General features: G+C 35.0%; 1 protein-coding gene across 1 annotated transcript; it reads right to left on the bottom strand.

Annotated features, from left to right (window-relative positions):
- Positions 1-16: 16 nt before the first annotated feature.
- LOC131154484 (B3 domain-containing protein Os07g0563300-like) lies at positions 17-15,333 on the bottom strand. Its single transcript, XM_058107290.1, has 14 exons — positions 14,977-15,333; positions 12,588-12,669; positions 12,329-12,427; positions 11,413-11,758; positions 10,926-11,271; positions 10,580-10,676; positions 5,418-5,592; positions 5,240-5,319; positions 4,451-4,498; positions 4,089-4,355; positions 3,139-3,188; positions 1,969-2,088; positions 1,533-1,603; positions 17-1,286 (listed from the first exon to the last, which is right to left on the bottom strand). Exons 1-14 carry the CDS (start codon positions 15,096-15,098, stop codon positions 544-546), a joined length of 2,646 nt encoding a protein of 881 aa, XP_057963273.1. The 5' UTR covers positions 15,099-15,333; the 3' UTR covers positions 17-543.
- Positions 15,334-17,260: the final 1,927 nt, after the last annotated feature.

Below are 17,260 nucleotides of genomic sequence, written 5' to 3'. Positions count from 1 at the left end.
TTAAAATGGAGATGGATTTCTTTCTACGCCAATCAACTGAACCTAACTTTGCTATTATGATCCAAGGATTGCAAACAAGATGGGAGCAGTATAAAAATTTTACCTTAAGGCAATTAACATTTTACCGAGCCAAAAAAGATAATTACACCGCCAAAGCTTCTGTGCACCAGGGAGCACAGCAGGCTTACTAGAAAGGGAGGAAAATGAATTCAGCCTACCTACCGCTAATTGCTCAAACTGGATTTTCATCTTTCACCTTCTTTCTAACCCCCAGCTGTTTACTTATACCACTGTAGAGACAACATAGTAGCACGTTTACTCAAAAAAATATGGATTCTTCAACCATATTCTTCCATTCTTACATCTCTTTCATATGTACAAACCTGAAGAAGCACACTGCAGATGCGGAAGACTGTACAACAAAAGCTGTCCCTGCCCCTTCAACAAAAATGGAAACTGGTTGTTGCCTGATGCCGATCACTACCTACATTGCATGAACGAAGGCCATTCACCTATCCAATGGCTGATGTGGATGCCGACGCCTTAGTGTATATGGTCCACATCGACATTGTGAGTACTACTATCAAGGATAATGCCATTGCCAAGTTTCACCCCTCCAGCTCCATTTCCACCCAGATGTTCCTGATTTCCTACCGAATTTTTATTGCTATTAGAACTTACTGATCCCTGCTGCCTGAAATACCTCTCAGTGGTGGCATCTTGGAGCAACCGCATCATGCTGCTAGAGTCTGAACAAGGTGATGACTCTTCCTCCCGCTCTGGCTGGATGTTCAGGTCAATTTGGCCCTTAAATGGTGAATTGGACGACTTAATCCTGCTGGGATCATCATCAGAACCCAAGATGACCACCATTTTCTGGTCTGGACTACTGTTCTCTGCATTGCTACATAGCAGGGAATCATCATCGATCACTTTTTCAGGCAATAGTAACTCTTGCTGCTGCTTCTTGCGAGCAGTTTCTGCTTCTTTCTCCGACAGTTTCTTCTCACGACGCAACATCAGAGTACGGAAGCGACGCTTCACTGTTAGGCAGACATTACAGGTGCATGTTGGCTTATGTTTGGGGCCCTTACCACTTGGAGGCTGAATGCAAACAATGCATGAGCAGCCAGGCCTGTGGCGAGGGTGTTTTGTTGTAGCCTGGGCTGATGGTGGGAGGCCCACACCCTCTCCCAGGATGGCTATGTTTGCTAGTGTGTCAAGTCCATCCAAAGCTTCGACAGTTTCTGGGTCTAGTTTAGAAGTCTTTATTTTTTTGCAAGTAGCTGCCCAATCACAACAAAAAAACCAATGGCAATGTTTATATCTTGGAAATTAATAATAAGTATCACTAAAAAAAGAAAAAAACAATAGTTGAAGTGTTAAAAGTGATAAACCCTAAAGTGGTAGTACAATGAAGTGCAATCATGCTTTACACTCGGCCTTTGAAAACTCTTCACAAGGACACGGCTGTGTCAACTCTGGATAATAAGAAAAAGATGCAATCCGATATCTGCTCCAAGAAATTATACCAGGATTACGAATGGGTAGCAACTCTTCAAGCTGTTGTGCTGTTAACTCCTGATCCACTGAACACATCGATCTGGTGACAGAAAGTGCAGAAGCATATCAACAGAATCTCTGTAAATTCTATAACACATGCCTCTTGCTATGTCACTAATACCAGTCCCAGTGATCACAAGTTTAACAATGACTAAAAGAAGATACATGATGGAATGTTCTCTAATAAAATGCATTGATTGAACTGAGAATATATATTATAACACGATGCCAAACCCCAGTATGCATTATGATGTTGTCCATTGGGACAAGAAACAGGTCCATAAGAATTGAGCATAAGTCAAAAGACGGACAGAATGGCAGGAGTAGAGAATAAGGGATGAATGATGCATTCTGTGAAAGCTAAGAGGTAATGCTTGTCAGTTTGGCAGAAACGGATAGCTGTACCTTTCTGAATCCCATGAGTTCTGAGAACAGGTCCATTTTGAGGGAAGCAGAGCATCAGCAGGTATTTTGCGCCACTTCAAACAGTCTTCACATTGAACCCACTGTATGTCATTGTTATCACTGAAACAGATAGAGTAAATATTTTACAAGCACGAGCCCAGAGAAACAAAAAATGATACAACATTTCCTTTTGAAATGAATATGGGACTGTGAGAGAGAGAGAGAGAGAGGGGAGGATAAAAGAAAGGAACTATTTTCAGTTTCAGTAAGAACATACATAGGATACTACAATATTCCAGTTAATGAATTCATGTCGAACAGAGAAGAATAGAGGAGGAAAAAGAAGGAAGAAGTTTTGTTACAGAGGGGGGGAAATTCTGTGGATTCCAAATTGACAACTGTTCCGAATTTAACCCCCTAATATATGTAGCCTACAGTTGAACTAAAATACAAAATCACAAATTAACCCCTAAACAATTAATACACATACACACACAAAAACAAAGAATGTTTAAAACAGGCAACCTAGTTTCCTAAATCTCTATAGTGGGTATGCAGAAGACAAGACCTTAACAGTGCTGACGGCCATCTGTCGTGTTCGTGTATGCTATAACATAATTCTTAATGCTTATGAGGAACATTTTGACCCTATTCCATGGATATAGGCTAAAAAAGATAACAAGATTCTTTTATGAGGCTAACATAAATGAAAAATATCATTTTTCAGGTACACATGAAAGAAATTAATTTTTTTTAAATTTGAAATCAAGGAATTTTATGCATGGGCATAAGAAAGATTCTCTCCCCCACCCCCCATAAAAATCTGAAAAGGTTTTTAAAAAAAAAAATCACTTAACACCAGCATTTTAAGCATCATACTAAATCCGCAATATTCTCAAAGAACTAGCAAACATCAACTCATCCACCACTCAATTGCAAAACATTAAACAACCCCCCCCCCCCCCCCCTCCCCCTATATATATGTATGTGTATATATTAAAGCACAACTAATATAAAGAAGACAAATAGAAGTCTAATTAAGTCTTTCATCCAATGTGTTGAGATCTATTGATAACATATGAAACTTTGAAAAGAAGTTGGAACACATGAACCAAAGGAAAGAAAAGCTGATCAAAAAACAAAAAACCAGGGAAAGGAAAAGTGGTATACCGCACAGTATCTGTTGCAAAAATTGTAGGCCTCCCTACTATTGGCGCATCCTGTAAAAGCAAAATCATGTCTGTAATTCCAAAAGTAGGAGGCTCTTGCTCAGCCATGTTTTTAGTAGTGAGATATAAAGAGTGACAAAACCACCCCCCCCCCCCCCCCCCACCCAAAGCGCAAAAAGCATAAGAAATGGATGTAGGGATGACAAAAATTTCATCAAAAGGGTTCACTTCATCAGAAGACACATGATTAGTCAACAAGAATTCATTAGTAAGTCAAACTTCAAAAATTTTCATTGAAATGCGCCAAGCAAAACATGAGTTTTAATGTCCAATCAAGAACTCATAGCACAATAAATTTTTAACAATTATGCTGGAGCTCCCGATCACAGCAGTCAACTTTAACTTGACTGAAAGCAATAAATATTGATATTTCTGCATATATCAATTCTGTTTTTTCATGGTTTCTTTCTTTCTACTATTATTTTTAGGTTTTCCTTTTTCCACATGATTCTATGATTCTATCAATCTACAAAAATCTCATATGTACATAATCTCACATAATTGTAATACACAATATATTGGAGCATGATTGCTATAATGTTTAAAATACAGTGAAAAGGCAGCTATTATCTATTTTCTTTTGCAAACCTAAGTATATATACTAAAAGAAGATAGATTACTGATTCTTTTTTCTAACAAATGTTAATTCCAGAATTAGGACTAGCAAGCTCAAACTTACTGTCTATGGAAAAGGAGATTCAAAACAGTCATTAACTATCAGTATTTCGTATACCTCAAACTCAAAGCCTTCAATCATAACAAGACCAGGAGCATAATTACTATAATGTTTTAAATACAGCGAAAAGGGAGTTATTATCTGTTAGGACAACCAAGCTCAAACTTCACTATCCATGCAAAAGGAGATTTAAAACAATCATGAACTATTTGTACCTCGAATTCCTCGATCTCAAGGCCTTCAATTACAACAACACGGGGAGCATGATTACAAGGTGCACGGAGTAGTCCTTGAGCTTCTTCCCACGTTACCTTCAGCTCTATCACGTCTCCAGTTTCAACTCTTAGGTGCTTATTCTTTGAACCCAGGGTGCTGTTTTTCCTCTTCCTAGGCAAAGAAGATTTAACCCCAACAACTTCTTTTGCAATGTAGCCTGATTTATCGACTTTGGACCATGCACTTGCCGGATCAGCTGAATTGGCCTAGTCAATTAATAAAAGCTAGGTGAATCTCAATTGCATTTTAAACAATAACACATTGAAATGATTTCAACAAGCTAAGCATGCTCAATACTAACATCACCATGTGTAGAGACTCCATTGCCAGTTTCAACTATTTGATTGCCCTGCCAACAGAAATCATTAACAAATAGTTTATGAAAGTTGGTTGTGGTTCATATTTAAAATTCAATCCATAACTCAATATGCTAAACAAAATGGCATTCCAATCCTCAAAGAAGGAAAATGCAGAAAATATAGGTAGTTTGAGTGCAAAATTCAGTTGATTAAAGAAGAAATTTTCGTTAGCTACTATTTGTGCACAAATTCTTATGCAATACAAACTGCAATGCATATCAAAATCCCCTTACTTTTGCAAAAAAAAAAAAAATTTTTGCTTAACTGAGAAAATTATTTAGCTAATTGAAAAAATTGAGATGGTTAATCAAATGATTAAATCACAAAACTTTCAATGGCTCAACCAAAATCAGAATGGAGCTCAGCTCTGAATTTAGAAAAAAATTCCTCAAATGATATAAATACCAGATCTAATCAAGAGGTCTAGAAGATGCTTTGCTCTCTTCATCTAAAATGACATAGTAAAAAATGACAATTTGGCATGACGAACGCCAGAGGAGATCTGATCAGAAAGGTTTAGAAGATACTTTGTTCCCTCCCCATATAATGATACAATAAGAGAAAATGAAACAAACATTAAGTTTAAAATTACATGCATCTATAACAGGATTTGCAATTGTGAATGAAAATATAACAAGCAAACATTGCCAAAAGATTCTGTAGAAGGTCCATTTTATTAACCCACAAGCAAAGATGGATTTGCAGTCCTTGATTATGATGAAGAAAAAAACCTGATCAGACGATGGCGTTGAAGAAGCCTTCCTGAAACCCATGACCAACTTTCCTTCTGGTTCTAACCGGCTAAATGTTACTGAAAAAGGAGGATCAACCTCAGTCTCAGCCTAAGAGTTTTATAGGATTGAGGAAGAACATCTCAAGCATGGTTTTTCATCAGTATTGGTAAGTTACCTGTATCGCCTGCTTGCAATTGCATTGACTGTATACAAGGTGTGACCCCCTCTAAGACATACATTCTGCTGTTATTATTGGGCCAAAATCGGAATTGAAAAATCCATTCATGTCCTTTTGCATCCTGGACTTTAAGAGGTAATCCTTCTGGCTGGGAAATTGGTGGAAAGTAGGCCTATCACATTGTGGATGCGTATTAATATAGAGCTATATCATTTGATCTGCTCAAAATTACTCATAATATAGCATATAAAATATTACAAAAAAAAAAACTCATTTCTAATGTTTGGCAACAATCAAGGAAAAGAAAATGGTTAGCAGATAGCCCCATTTTCACACATAGCAGCACCTTTCTCACACATAGGTTGATGTTGCTGAAGAGTCAAAGCAGACACAAATCCACCAAAGCAAAGGAGAAAAACAGCAAACTACATCAATTTTGTTAAGCAACATGATTTTTATAATGGTCATATTAATTGATGTTTCAAAAATTGAAGGTGTTCTCTAGAGCATCTTAACCTTGATTATGGAAGACATAAACCTTTTGGGAATTTTTATTTTTTATTTTTGGTATAAAAATATAAATAAATTACATATATAAAAGAAATATGGGAAATTGAGGAAAATTACACGTAAATTTGAAAAAATAAAAATTTGATTTGTAAACCGCTTCTTGGTCACTCAAATTATGCAAATTTAAATTTATGCAACTAAACTACATTAAGAGATAATCATAACATTACAAAGTTAAAAAAATTATATTCATAATCCAATATGCAACTAAATTATTTTCAAAAAGGTTAAGGTTCATTAATTTTTTTAAATTCACTCAAATACAGTAATTAATTTCCTTACTTTTGATAGCTTGGTTTATTAATCAAATCTAACAAAAAATTACAAAATCAAAATGCACAAGCCTCAATGAGAAAAGCACAAAAGGTGTACCTCTTGTGCAAATGCATAACCCTTAATGGACTGTGTGTTTGCCTTTCAAGAGTTCAGTAGGTTAGATGATGCTCAAGGTGTTTATGCATGGCTTGTCTTAAGGCAAGCCTTGACTGGACATTTGAAACATTGATATTTAATTATTTATAATGGTCATTGATTCATATAAAACAAGAAGATTCCATATTGCATTGTGTCATACCTCATAAGACTCATAACACAAAATGAAAAAGAAAATTTTGGCTCATATTGTAGCAACCATGCAACCACATTGTTCGGTTAGTTGATTTAATGATGGTGGTGGTGGTGGTTGTGATACGTGTAACAATTTTGTGTGCATGCCCACATGTGCATGTGCAGGTATAGTCAAACAACTAAACAGTTATCATTTTGACTGCTATTATCATTGTAAAACGTAAACATTAATAACACAAACCCACTCTAACAGTCCAAAACTAATTCAATTCTTATTAAGAGAACTTGTGTTCAAAGAAAATAGAACTATAGGAAACCCAACAGGTCGAACTAATGTACAAATTCCCATCCAATGGGAGCATCAGAGTAAACTAGGCAACTGAATAATTATGTTTTAAACTAAAAAAATGAAATTATACAAGCAAGATGTCTATCACTCTGTATGATGCACACATCTCCACATCTAGTTACTGTGGGGCTAGACATGACCATCTAGGTGATGCCTACACCATATGATGCAGCTTTTTCCAGTGCTTTGTTACAAGAATAATCCTTGTGACACATTCACACACAATAGGTTAGATTAATCCATGATAGAGAATGTTCCCAATAAAATGCATCAATAACAGAAGCAATATACTAATCCATCTAGATTCCCAAGGAAATTAAAATTTTTCAAAAATTACTATTGCATGGTTTTTTTAATTTTAGTCTAGCTTGGATTCAAACCCAAAATTGTATGCTTTAAAATTTTTTTAAATGCATTTGTGTTGTGTGTGGTTTCTACTAGTTAAAGGGTGTGATTTAGAAAATAGTCTATGTGGGAAAAAAAAAAAATGCAAACATGTACTTCTCTTGCGTAACACAAATTCTTTGTACACACAGTTGGTCCCAAGCCCGGACAAAGGAGCAAGGTTATGTTAGGCAGTTGACAGCCAGCATAAAACTTTGTCAGATCTTATTATCATGAATTCTTACCAAATTCACCTAGGTCAAGGGAATAGACCAGGTCAATATAAAAGGGAGAAGGTTATTAAGTTAGCACAATAAGAAACCAAGATTAGACTAGTAACTTGGAATATACGGACTCTTACGAGAAAAAGTATGGAAATATTGGAAATAATGTTTAAAAGGAAAATTAACTTAATTTACCTTCAAGAGATGAAATGGGAAGGAGAGAAAGCTAGAGAAATTGAAAAATCAGGATTCAAACTTGGGTACAGAGGTAAAGAGAAACATAAAAACAGGGTGGGTATTATTGTTGACAAAGACCTAAAAGATAATGTAGTAAATGTTAAAAGAATAGGGGATAGGATCATTAAAATTAGATAACTTTAGGCTAAGAGATGGTGAATGTCATTAGTGCATTTGCTTCCCAAATAGGCTTAGCAGGAAATCTTAAAAAACAATTTTGGGAAGATATGGATAGTATTTTACAAGGAATACCAAAGTTTAAAAAGACATTCGTAGGAGCTAATTTGAATTGTCACATTGGAAAGGATAATATAGAATATGAGAGGATACAAAGACCATGGATATGGAGATAAAAATGAGGCCGGAAATACAATCTTAGATTTTGCCATGTCTTATGATTTGGTAATATAGAATATTTGCTTTATAAAAAAAGAACACTTAATAACCTTCAAGAGTGGGTATAATATTTTCTTAACTAAGAATGGGGATTGTCTATCTTGTAAGGATTATAAAATTAGTCTAGGTGAAAGTTTGGCTACACAACAGAAAGTCTTAGTATTAAATATACATATTTAAAAAATGAAAGAGAAGAAGTAGCATAAATCAACGCAAGAGAACTAGATGGTGGAAATTGAAGGGAGATAATATAGTAAATAATTCAAAGATAAAATGAACAAAGAGTGTGATTGGACAGTAAGGGATAAGAGTGATGCAAATACTGTTTGGAATAAAATGGCAAATTCTATCGTAAGGATAGTAAAAGAGGTCGGAGTCCAAAGAAAAATACTTGGGTAGTAAAGAGAGTTGATGGTAGGATCAAGAAATCCAAAAAGTCGTTTAAGACAAAAATAAATTGGTATAAAATATAGCAAAATTGTAGAAACATAAAAAATCTTGAAAAATATAACAAAGCGAGAAAAAATGTAAAAAAGATTATTAGTGAAGCTAAACATAAAAGCTTATGATACTTTATATATTAAACTAGATGCAAAAGAAGGAAAAAAAGACATTTATAAACTTGCTAGAGCTAGAAAAAAGAAAATGCAAAGATTTAGGTGATGTAAAATGTATAAAGTACAAGAATGATAATGTCTTATTTAGAGAAGAAGACATAAAAGAGAGGTGGCGGAGATATTTTGATAAGTTGTTTAACGAAAATCAAAATGAAAGATTGAACTTGGGTGTGACAAATGAGGAGAAGAATAAAAATAGGAGATTTATTCACAAAATTAGAGTCCTTGAAGTTAACATGACATTTAAAATGATGAAAAGTGAGAAATCTATAGGACCAAATAAAATACAAATTGAAGTTTGGAAATGTTTAGGAGATAAAGGAATTATTTGGTTAACTAATCTATTCAACACTATCATAAATACCAAGAAAATGCTAGAAGAATGGGGGCAAAGTATGTTAGTACCTTTGTACAAAAACAAAGGCGATATTCAAAACTGTAATAACTATCGTGGAATTAAGATTATAAGTCATATGATGAAACTATGGAAAAAGGTAATGGAACATAGAGTAAGATTAGAAACGAAGATTTCAGAAAATCAATTTGGTTTCATGTCTAAGAGATCAATAACAGAAGCCATTTATCTTTCAAAAAGTTTAATGAAAAAGTTTAGGAAAAAGAAAAGGAACTTGTATATGGTTTTTATTGACCTAGAGAAAGTTTATGATAGAGTAGCTAGGGAAATTCTTTGGTGGTCTAAACAAAAAAGGGAGTTTGCAGTAGATACGAAGGTCATTAAAAATATGTATAATAGAGTAATGACTAGCACTAGGGCTGTAGGAGGAGAATCTAGAGTCTTTTCAATCACAATAGGTGTATATTAAAGGTTCAACTTTGAGTCCTTATCTTTTTACTTTAATAATTGAATAACTAACTAGGAATATCCACAATGAGATCCTTTGGTGTATGTTGTTTACAGATGATATCATGTTGATTATTGATAGTAAGAGCACAACAGAATCTAAACTAGAGCTTTGGAGAGCCACATTAGAGTCTAAAGGGTTTAGGATAAGTATGAATTAGATGGAATATATGAAATGTAATTTCAGTAACGTAAGGAATAGAAATAAAGAGAACATTAGACTTGATAATCAAGAGATTAATAAAAGATGTAGTACGTAGAATTAAAACTGATTGGGTAAAATAGAGGAGTTCGTTAAGTGTGTTGTGTGATCGTAGAATACCCTTACAATTAAAAGGAAAGTTTTAGGCCAGCTATGCTTTATAGTTCAAAATGTTGAACTACTAAGAAACATGTAAAAAACATAAACGTTGCTCAGATGCGAATGTTAAGGCGGATGAGTGGTTTAACATTGTAAGATAAAATAAGAAATGAGCATATACGTAATAATTTAGGCATAACACCTGTTGAAAATAAGATAAGGGAGGGCAGCTTAGGAAATTTGGGCATTTGAAATGCATGCCTAGTAGAACACTTGTGAGGAGGAGTCAATTAGTTATTATTTCCAATATGAAAAAAGATAGGTATAGGCATAAAATAACTTGGAATGAGACAATGAGGAAAGATTTAACAGCCCTTAATCTAATAGAGGAAAATGCTCTTGATCGGGTGAATTGGCGGAAAATATTTCATGTAGCTGACCCCACCAAATGGGGACTAAAGGCTTGTTGTTGTTGTTGTTGTTGTACTAACTAGAGACCTCACATTCATATTTTATGCCTTGATCAGGAAAAGAATCTTAAAAACTATCAAGTAACCAAGAATCAAGTTGCTTTGATAGTTTTGTAAAGAAACTTGAAGAACATAAATCTCAAACAAAGTGAAAGGTCAAACCAATGAAATGCAAGTCTCACCTCTGCACATTTCTTTGGCAGCACTAGACGGCCAATTCGCCCAGCATCACTAGCGCTTAACATCTTTTCAAATAAGGGAGTGATTACAGAATTTGAACTTAGATGCTGTTAAGGGAAGAAGATGATGACTGAAAATAGAAAATAGAAAATAGAAAGCATGGACGAGCCGTGTAAAAAAGAGCTTACCTAATCTTCAAGATTTAAATTTAATTAAAAATATAAAAAGAAATTAAAAAATTTGCAACTACAAACTCTTTCATTATATGATTAAGAACAAATCTACTAAATTATTCATTGGAAAAGTGTACAATTGGAAGGCAAAAAGATTCACAGAATTGAAGGATACTCTCCAGAAATTTGCTGAAGCTCTTCGTGAGTTATCCTGGGCCAGTAACGAGGAAGTAACTGATTTCGGCCTCGGGCATCTCCTCGAGGCCTTCCATTGCGCATCTGACTTTCACTGGGAGCTTCAACTCCATTTTGTGAATTCCCATGGTATTGCCTTGCCAGAGGAGTTGAAGAGGTTGGCTTTTGTGAATGAGTACCAGAACCCCTGGATTGGCTATTTGTTCCATTTGGCAGTGCAGGAGGTACAGCCAAACTAAACTGTGGAGTAGATGGATCTTCCTTTAAGAAGGATGAAATTTTAGGATTATTTGAACAGGAATTAGGTTGCCCCACAAAGTTGATTGCTGTCAAAAACAAAGTTTCTATCAGGTTTCTCAAACAAATATTGTGGTGTCTCCACTCTGAATTTGTTTTATAGAGTCATGATGAGCTATAAAAATTGTTTCCTTAAAAGAACTAACTTAATGATGAAATGGGCAATATACCAGCATTCCCATTCTCAAATATTTCTGAAGCACTAAGCTTCAAGCTGCCATTTGTCAATCTTTCAGATGGATCCTCCTTTTTCACCTTGTCCAGTGAAGCTGAAGAGGCAGATAACTGCTCACTAGCAGTAAGTCTATCAAGGCCAGTTGACACATCGACATCATAGGACACCCGTGGATGCAATTCAGACTGAGTAGAAGATTTAAACAAATTGGAAGCTTGCCGCCAGGGTCCAAATGGACCTGATCCACCTGTATGACTCCAACTTTTGACAGAGAGGTCTTTAAGTCTTTCTGGTGAAGGGGCAGGCAGAAACAAAGAAGCTGGCCATACTGGATTTGGCATCTGAAATAAAAATTTTGAATACAAAATTGTAACAATTTTTTTCTACATCTTTGGGAACAAAAAACAGTACATATATTATGCATACATGCAATCATATATACCTGTGTATGTGTATATATGAAGAAAAATAACTATCAACTAAGAAAAGACCGTTATCTACTTATACGGAGATTTGAAAAATGATTCAGCATATCGCAGAAAAGAGGAAAAAAAATAAACAAAAACAAAAACTAAAATCAAAGATGCTAATGCATGGCCCCAAATTAATACCATTGCTTTATCTATAGGTAGAGCTGCAAATCAACCAAGCAAATTCATAAGCAGCTCAGCCTTGGCTGAGTATGGAGCTCATGTAGGCTCATCTAGCAACTAGAAGTGCTCAAGCTAGAGTCTCAGCTGCATGCTAAACATGCACTCAAACTTACAAAGGCTAAAATTCCTAGTCTGATGAGTGCAATTCTTGTGCGAGTATGTAGCTCTTATCATTTATGTAAAAGAAAGAAACTGCATGAAATGTTACTTGAGTTTGAAAGAGCAAGGGAATTTGTAAACAGTTGAGTTCATTCTTACCAAAAAGACATTTTTTCTTGCACATGTTATGCACTCAACTCCTCCAGCATCTAACAATACAAATTCATGAACTGAAACAATACATCCACAATGAACCCGCTGCAGAGAAGGATTTTTCCATTAGAAGATTGACATAGCACTACAGGAAATTCAAAACAAAATCTTGAACTTAAAGTCATGCACTTAATATTAACCATTGAGAACCAAAAAAATCTCGGAAACAATAATTTTTAGAACAGATAATATATATTATGCTTACCTTCCTGCAAGATATACAACACCTCCAACCAGAAGTATTTGAGTGGAAGGTTTCACAAAATCTTCCCTCCTCAAAAGCAAAACTAGATTCACAAGGAACTAGAGTCAAATTTTTTGAACTAACAAAAAAAAAAAAAAAGGTAAGGACACATAAAAAAACACAACATCTAGCTCCCTTCTGGTAGATCACTGCATATGCAATAAAACAGGATGCAGAATAGCCTAATGGTATGTTTAGAACCTTTCCACAGCTAACAAGAAATGAAATGGGAAAATTACTAAAAGAAAATTTGCCTTTTGTTCCAGCTTACTTATTCTAAGAAAAATATCTTGATGAAAGCACGTGACCAGATCATGTACAACAATTCCTAGATTGAAGTTCATTCAGCATTATACAGGAATCCCACTTCCTCTATTTTACATGTGCAAGAACCCATATTTAAAAACAAGCAAGCAGTGTCAATACAGAATACAAAATGAGAATAGTGATGATTGAAATCCATCAGTCCTGCAAATGAAAAACAAAATGCTTGATATGGAAATTGGAACACCTTATGAACTTTCTTTCTTTTAATTTAACTCTAGTAACTTGCAAAAATGCTACAGCTACATTTCAGTTCCCTAATGGTTAAATCATTGGAATGTGGACTTTCACACTGGATGTCTTACTATCAAGGATCAAACCTCAGCAGCAGGTGACATTAGGTGACAGAGTGGTCAAGGGAGGACAGAGTGGTCAAGGGAGGACAATAAGACATCTCCAGTGCAGCCAAAGTCCAACAGACCTGCCAATAGACTCTAAATGCATTGTAATATTTGACCTAGTTTTCCAAATGCAATAATTAAATTAAATATTACTCCAGTCAGATAATGTATTAGTATAGAATCTATATAATGTTTAGTATGTCACTGAGTGCAGAAAAATAATACTGCTCTCTCAATGTACACTTCTTTGTGAAATCATCTAGGCAATTAGCAAAGTACAATAATAGCAAAAGCAAAGAAGCTTAACTAGTTATTTGTGCAATGTACAACATATCAGCACATATTTATAATGGTAAAATGACATGCACGCCCACCGCCATTTGGAATTATCAACAATCCTCTCTCTCTCTCTAAGTTCTGTGTCAGGGGGAGTGCTGTGGATTGTTTGCTGACTGCCATCTGAACCAGTGCTAGACAATCACATAAACATGCATATACTTTAAAAGAAAATGAGATTTCAAGAGCAGAAATTTTAAAACAAGATTTCTACCAATCCGATCCTCAACTACCAACAGGCCTCAAGTCCAAACTATTTGGGATCCACCAATAATAAGACTTCAAAAACTAGGATCAACATGCATTTTCACAAGGTTAAGTCCAATTTTGCATGTTCATAGGAACAAATTGGCGTTTTAAATTTTTAGCATTGTGGTCCTCCCCTTCCCCGGACTCCACACACGCAGGTGCTTTGTGCAACGAGCTGCCCTTTTTATCATTTTTCAGAGCACAAAAATTGGCACTAGAATTAGAGGCATTGGGATTTTTAGCTACTCCAGTCTACAACTATGTGGAATATAAGCCTCCAGAAGGTTAAGAAAATGATAGATATTTTCATGGTGGCATCTCCCACTTCTCTAGCAGTTTGCTTCTAAACCTTCCCCTGATGTTCTGAAAATCTCAATAAGGCAAACGAACAGTTGCCAATACACCCTAAAAATTGTTATAATCCAGCATTTGTTAACCTTCAGTAAGCCCACTCAAATCTCCCAAACGTAACAAAAAAATATTAAAAAATAAAAAATAAAAGAAAAAGAAGACGAACGACATAAGGTTTTCGCAGTTGATGAAAGAAATAATTAGACAGACAAGAGAGACGACATAATCCTTACCTAAGATCTGCGTCAAAGTATTGAATGATATGGGATTGGAGTCTAGAAGAAAATATTTTATCAAGAAAATTTTCAGGAACTACTTTTCAAAAAAACGAACGGAGTAAAACAAGAAATAGTTTTCAAACACACTTCAACTGTTGACCATTTTAACCAGAAAAATAATAGATATAATGCATTCACTCCATGCACGTCGCGTTTCCATCTTCACCGATCAAACTTCGCATCACCAAATGCAAGAAATTGAAAAGCGAATTTGACGAATTACGCCCAAAACTCTCCCAACATCCCCCACTTCAGCTACGAATCAGTGCATGCAAACACAACGAACCTAGCAGACTAAGTCAATCAACAAAACCACTGCTAAAATCCCCAAAAACACACTTCAAGACAAACTCAAACTGTTCAACCCCAATACTATTCAAACGCCAGAAATTTCAACAAAATCCCAGCACAAATTCGCAAAAGCCAAAACCACTGAATAACCAGTAACAAAGGAAGAGAGAATTTCCTCACCCGCATCGGTCACAAAGCTCCGCGTACTCCCCCGTCCGAAGGCGCCACCCTTTCCTCGGCCTCTCCGATTTCGCTTCTTTACAGTCCAAATTGAAGCATGCCTTGGACGAAGACGACGTCATCGAAGCAAGCTCAGAGCAAATTACAACACCGGAGCAGCATAAACCCTAGAAAAAGCAAGCAACTTTCGGAAACACACAGAACGAGTAAAATCGAGAAAATGGCGAAGCTCCCCTGCCGCCCCTCGATCTGCAATCATTGGACAGCTCAGAGACTCGAAGAGGGTTTTGCTTCGAGGGAGAAAGAGAGAAAGAAAGTAACATATAATAAATACAAACACATTTTGTAAGTAAGGCTTTAAAAACACGTCGAGTCGTGCCTTACTTCTGGCGTCGTCGCCTTCTCTCTCTCTCTCTCTCTTCTCTACCAATTCCGCCCATCGTCTGAAATGAAAATGGCACGTGCAGCGCACTCGCGGTGAAAGTGACTCATGAGTGGAGTGGTCACGAAAAAAAAAAATTCCAACTAAATCGCGTGAAAAATCAATTAATTATTTTTAAAACATTTTTAATTTAAAATCTTCAATTTTTTAATTATTAGTTTGGTTCTCCTTCAATAGCAATGATTAACCCAACTAAATTAATACCTTAACATTTTAATAATTTAAATTAAAAAAATTAATTTTACTAAGATTGTTGATTAAACTTTAATACTGAATATTTTTAATTTACACGTTAATTATTATAAAAAAAATATTACACCTAATGATTTTGAAATTTTAAAATTATGTTTTACAGTTTAGTGCAGTTATTAATTAAAAATTAACATTAATTAATTACTTTAAGTAATTTAATGAGTCTTCTCTATGAATTAATTATTTTCTTAATTATATATTTTTGAAAATAAATTAATCTTTAATATTAATAAATATAGAATCAATTTGCCAAATACTATAAGAAGACAAATGTAATTAACTTGAGCGGTGAGGGGGCACTTTGGGGAGAAAGTGTGAAACATGGCACGTGCGGGGCGGGAGGGACGCGGCGAGTACCCGGGGTCTTGGTACTCGAGCGAAGACGGAATAGGACGTGGGTTTGAAGAGCGTGCGTGTTGTCATGCATGGCCCGCGAAGGTCATGCAGTCACGTAACGCCTACTTCAGTCTCAGTGCACGCGCTTTATGGGGAGCTGGGAGACTTCATCGTTAGCCTTGGGTTGGGTATTCTTATATATATATATATATATATATATATATATATTTTACCGAGGTTATAAACGAAAGTGTAACTGAGACAGTTACAAGTTACAACGCAAGAGGGTTATTGTTCTAGGTTTGTTACTATTTACCACGAGTTTTTGCCGTGGGCGGTGGAGGGTTGATGGACGGTGGAGATGTGTGGGGTATAGTGTGTACCATGCAGGTGTGTAGTACGGGGAAATTGCTCGGATATTTCTTCCTTAAACAGATAAGGTCCGAGGCCGTGTGGTTCATGTGGTCGGAAAGTATAGAGTGGTTTTTGTTGGTGTGTAAGATTAGTGAACCGTCAGGGGGGAGGATCCCCTGCGCTCGTCATTTTTTACGAGAATTGAGAAATTGAATTTTTTACTAAAAAAAATAGATATAATATTAAGTCGAAGTTTCTCCAACCGGATTTGCAATTAGATATATAACACAGTTAAAGATAAATATAGACATGTTAATACAAAAATATTATTCATATTTCATATCCTAAATTCTTATTAAAAAAAATTTATACTTTTTTTTTTTTTCAAAATAATGACGTTCAAAACCATTTGGACATTCACTAAACCATCGGAATAATGAATCCATCCCTCTACTCTTTTCTAATTAAATATTAAGAATCCTCGAGATTTGAATCATAAAAATTTAACTATGAGAGTTTAATTAATTTAATAATTAATTTTTAACTATTAAAAAAATTACATAAAATATTCTTATTACATAAGAATATTTAATTAACCATAACACATTAATTATGATCATAAAATCGTAATTAAGAAAAAGGGTGTCCTCAAGTCACGATTAATACTACATGAAAATAAAATGGAAGTATGATAAAATAATAAAATTTGATTTATCATTTGATTTTATCATATTTTAATTACTTTTTTACTTTTAATTTAATTCTATTATGCAAATAATATGAGATTAAGATGGATATATAAATAAAATAAAATAGATAGGTCTTGGTTCGATGCCGTCTAGGTAGGCTCGACGTGATTACCCAAATTGAAATTCTAGGCCACCAAAACAAAAAATAAAT

This window comes from Malania oleifera, chromosome 4, assembly GCF_029873635.1.
Source record: "Malania oleifera isolate guangnan ecotype guangnan chromosome 4, ASM2987363v1, whole genome shotgun sequence".
NCBI lineage: Eukaryota > Viridiplantae > Streptophyta > Magnoliopsida > Santalales > Ximeniaceae > Malania > Malania oleifera.
The sequence above is the reverse complement of the archived record's forward strand: the minus strand, read 5'-3'. Positions and strand labels throughout refer to the sequence as shown.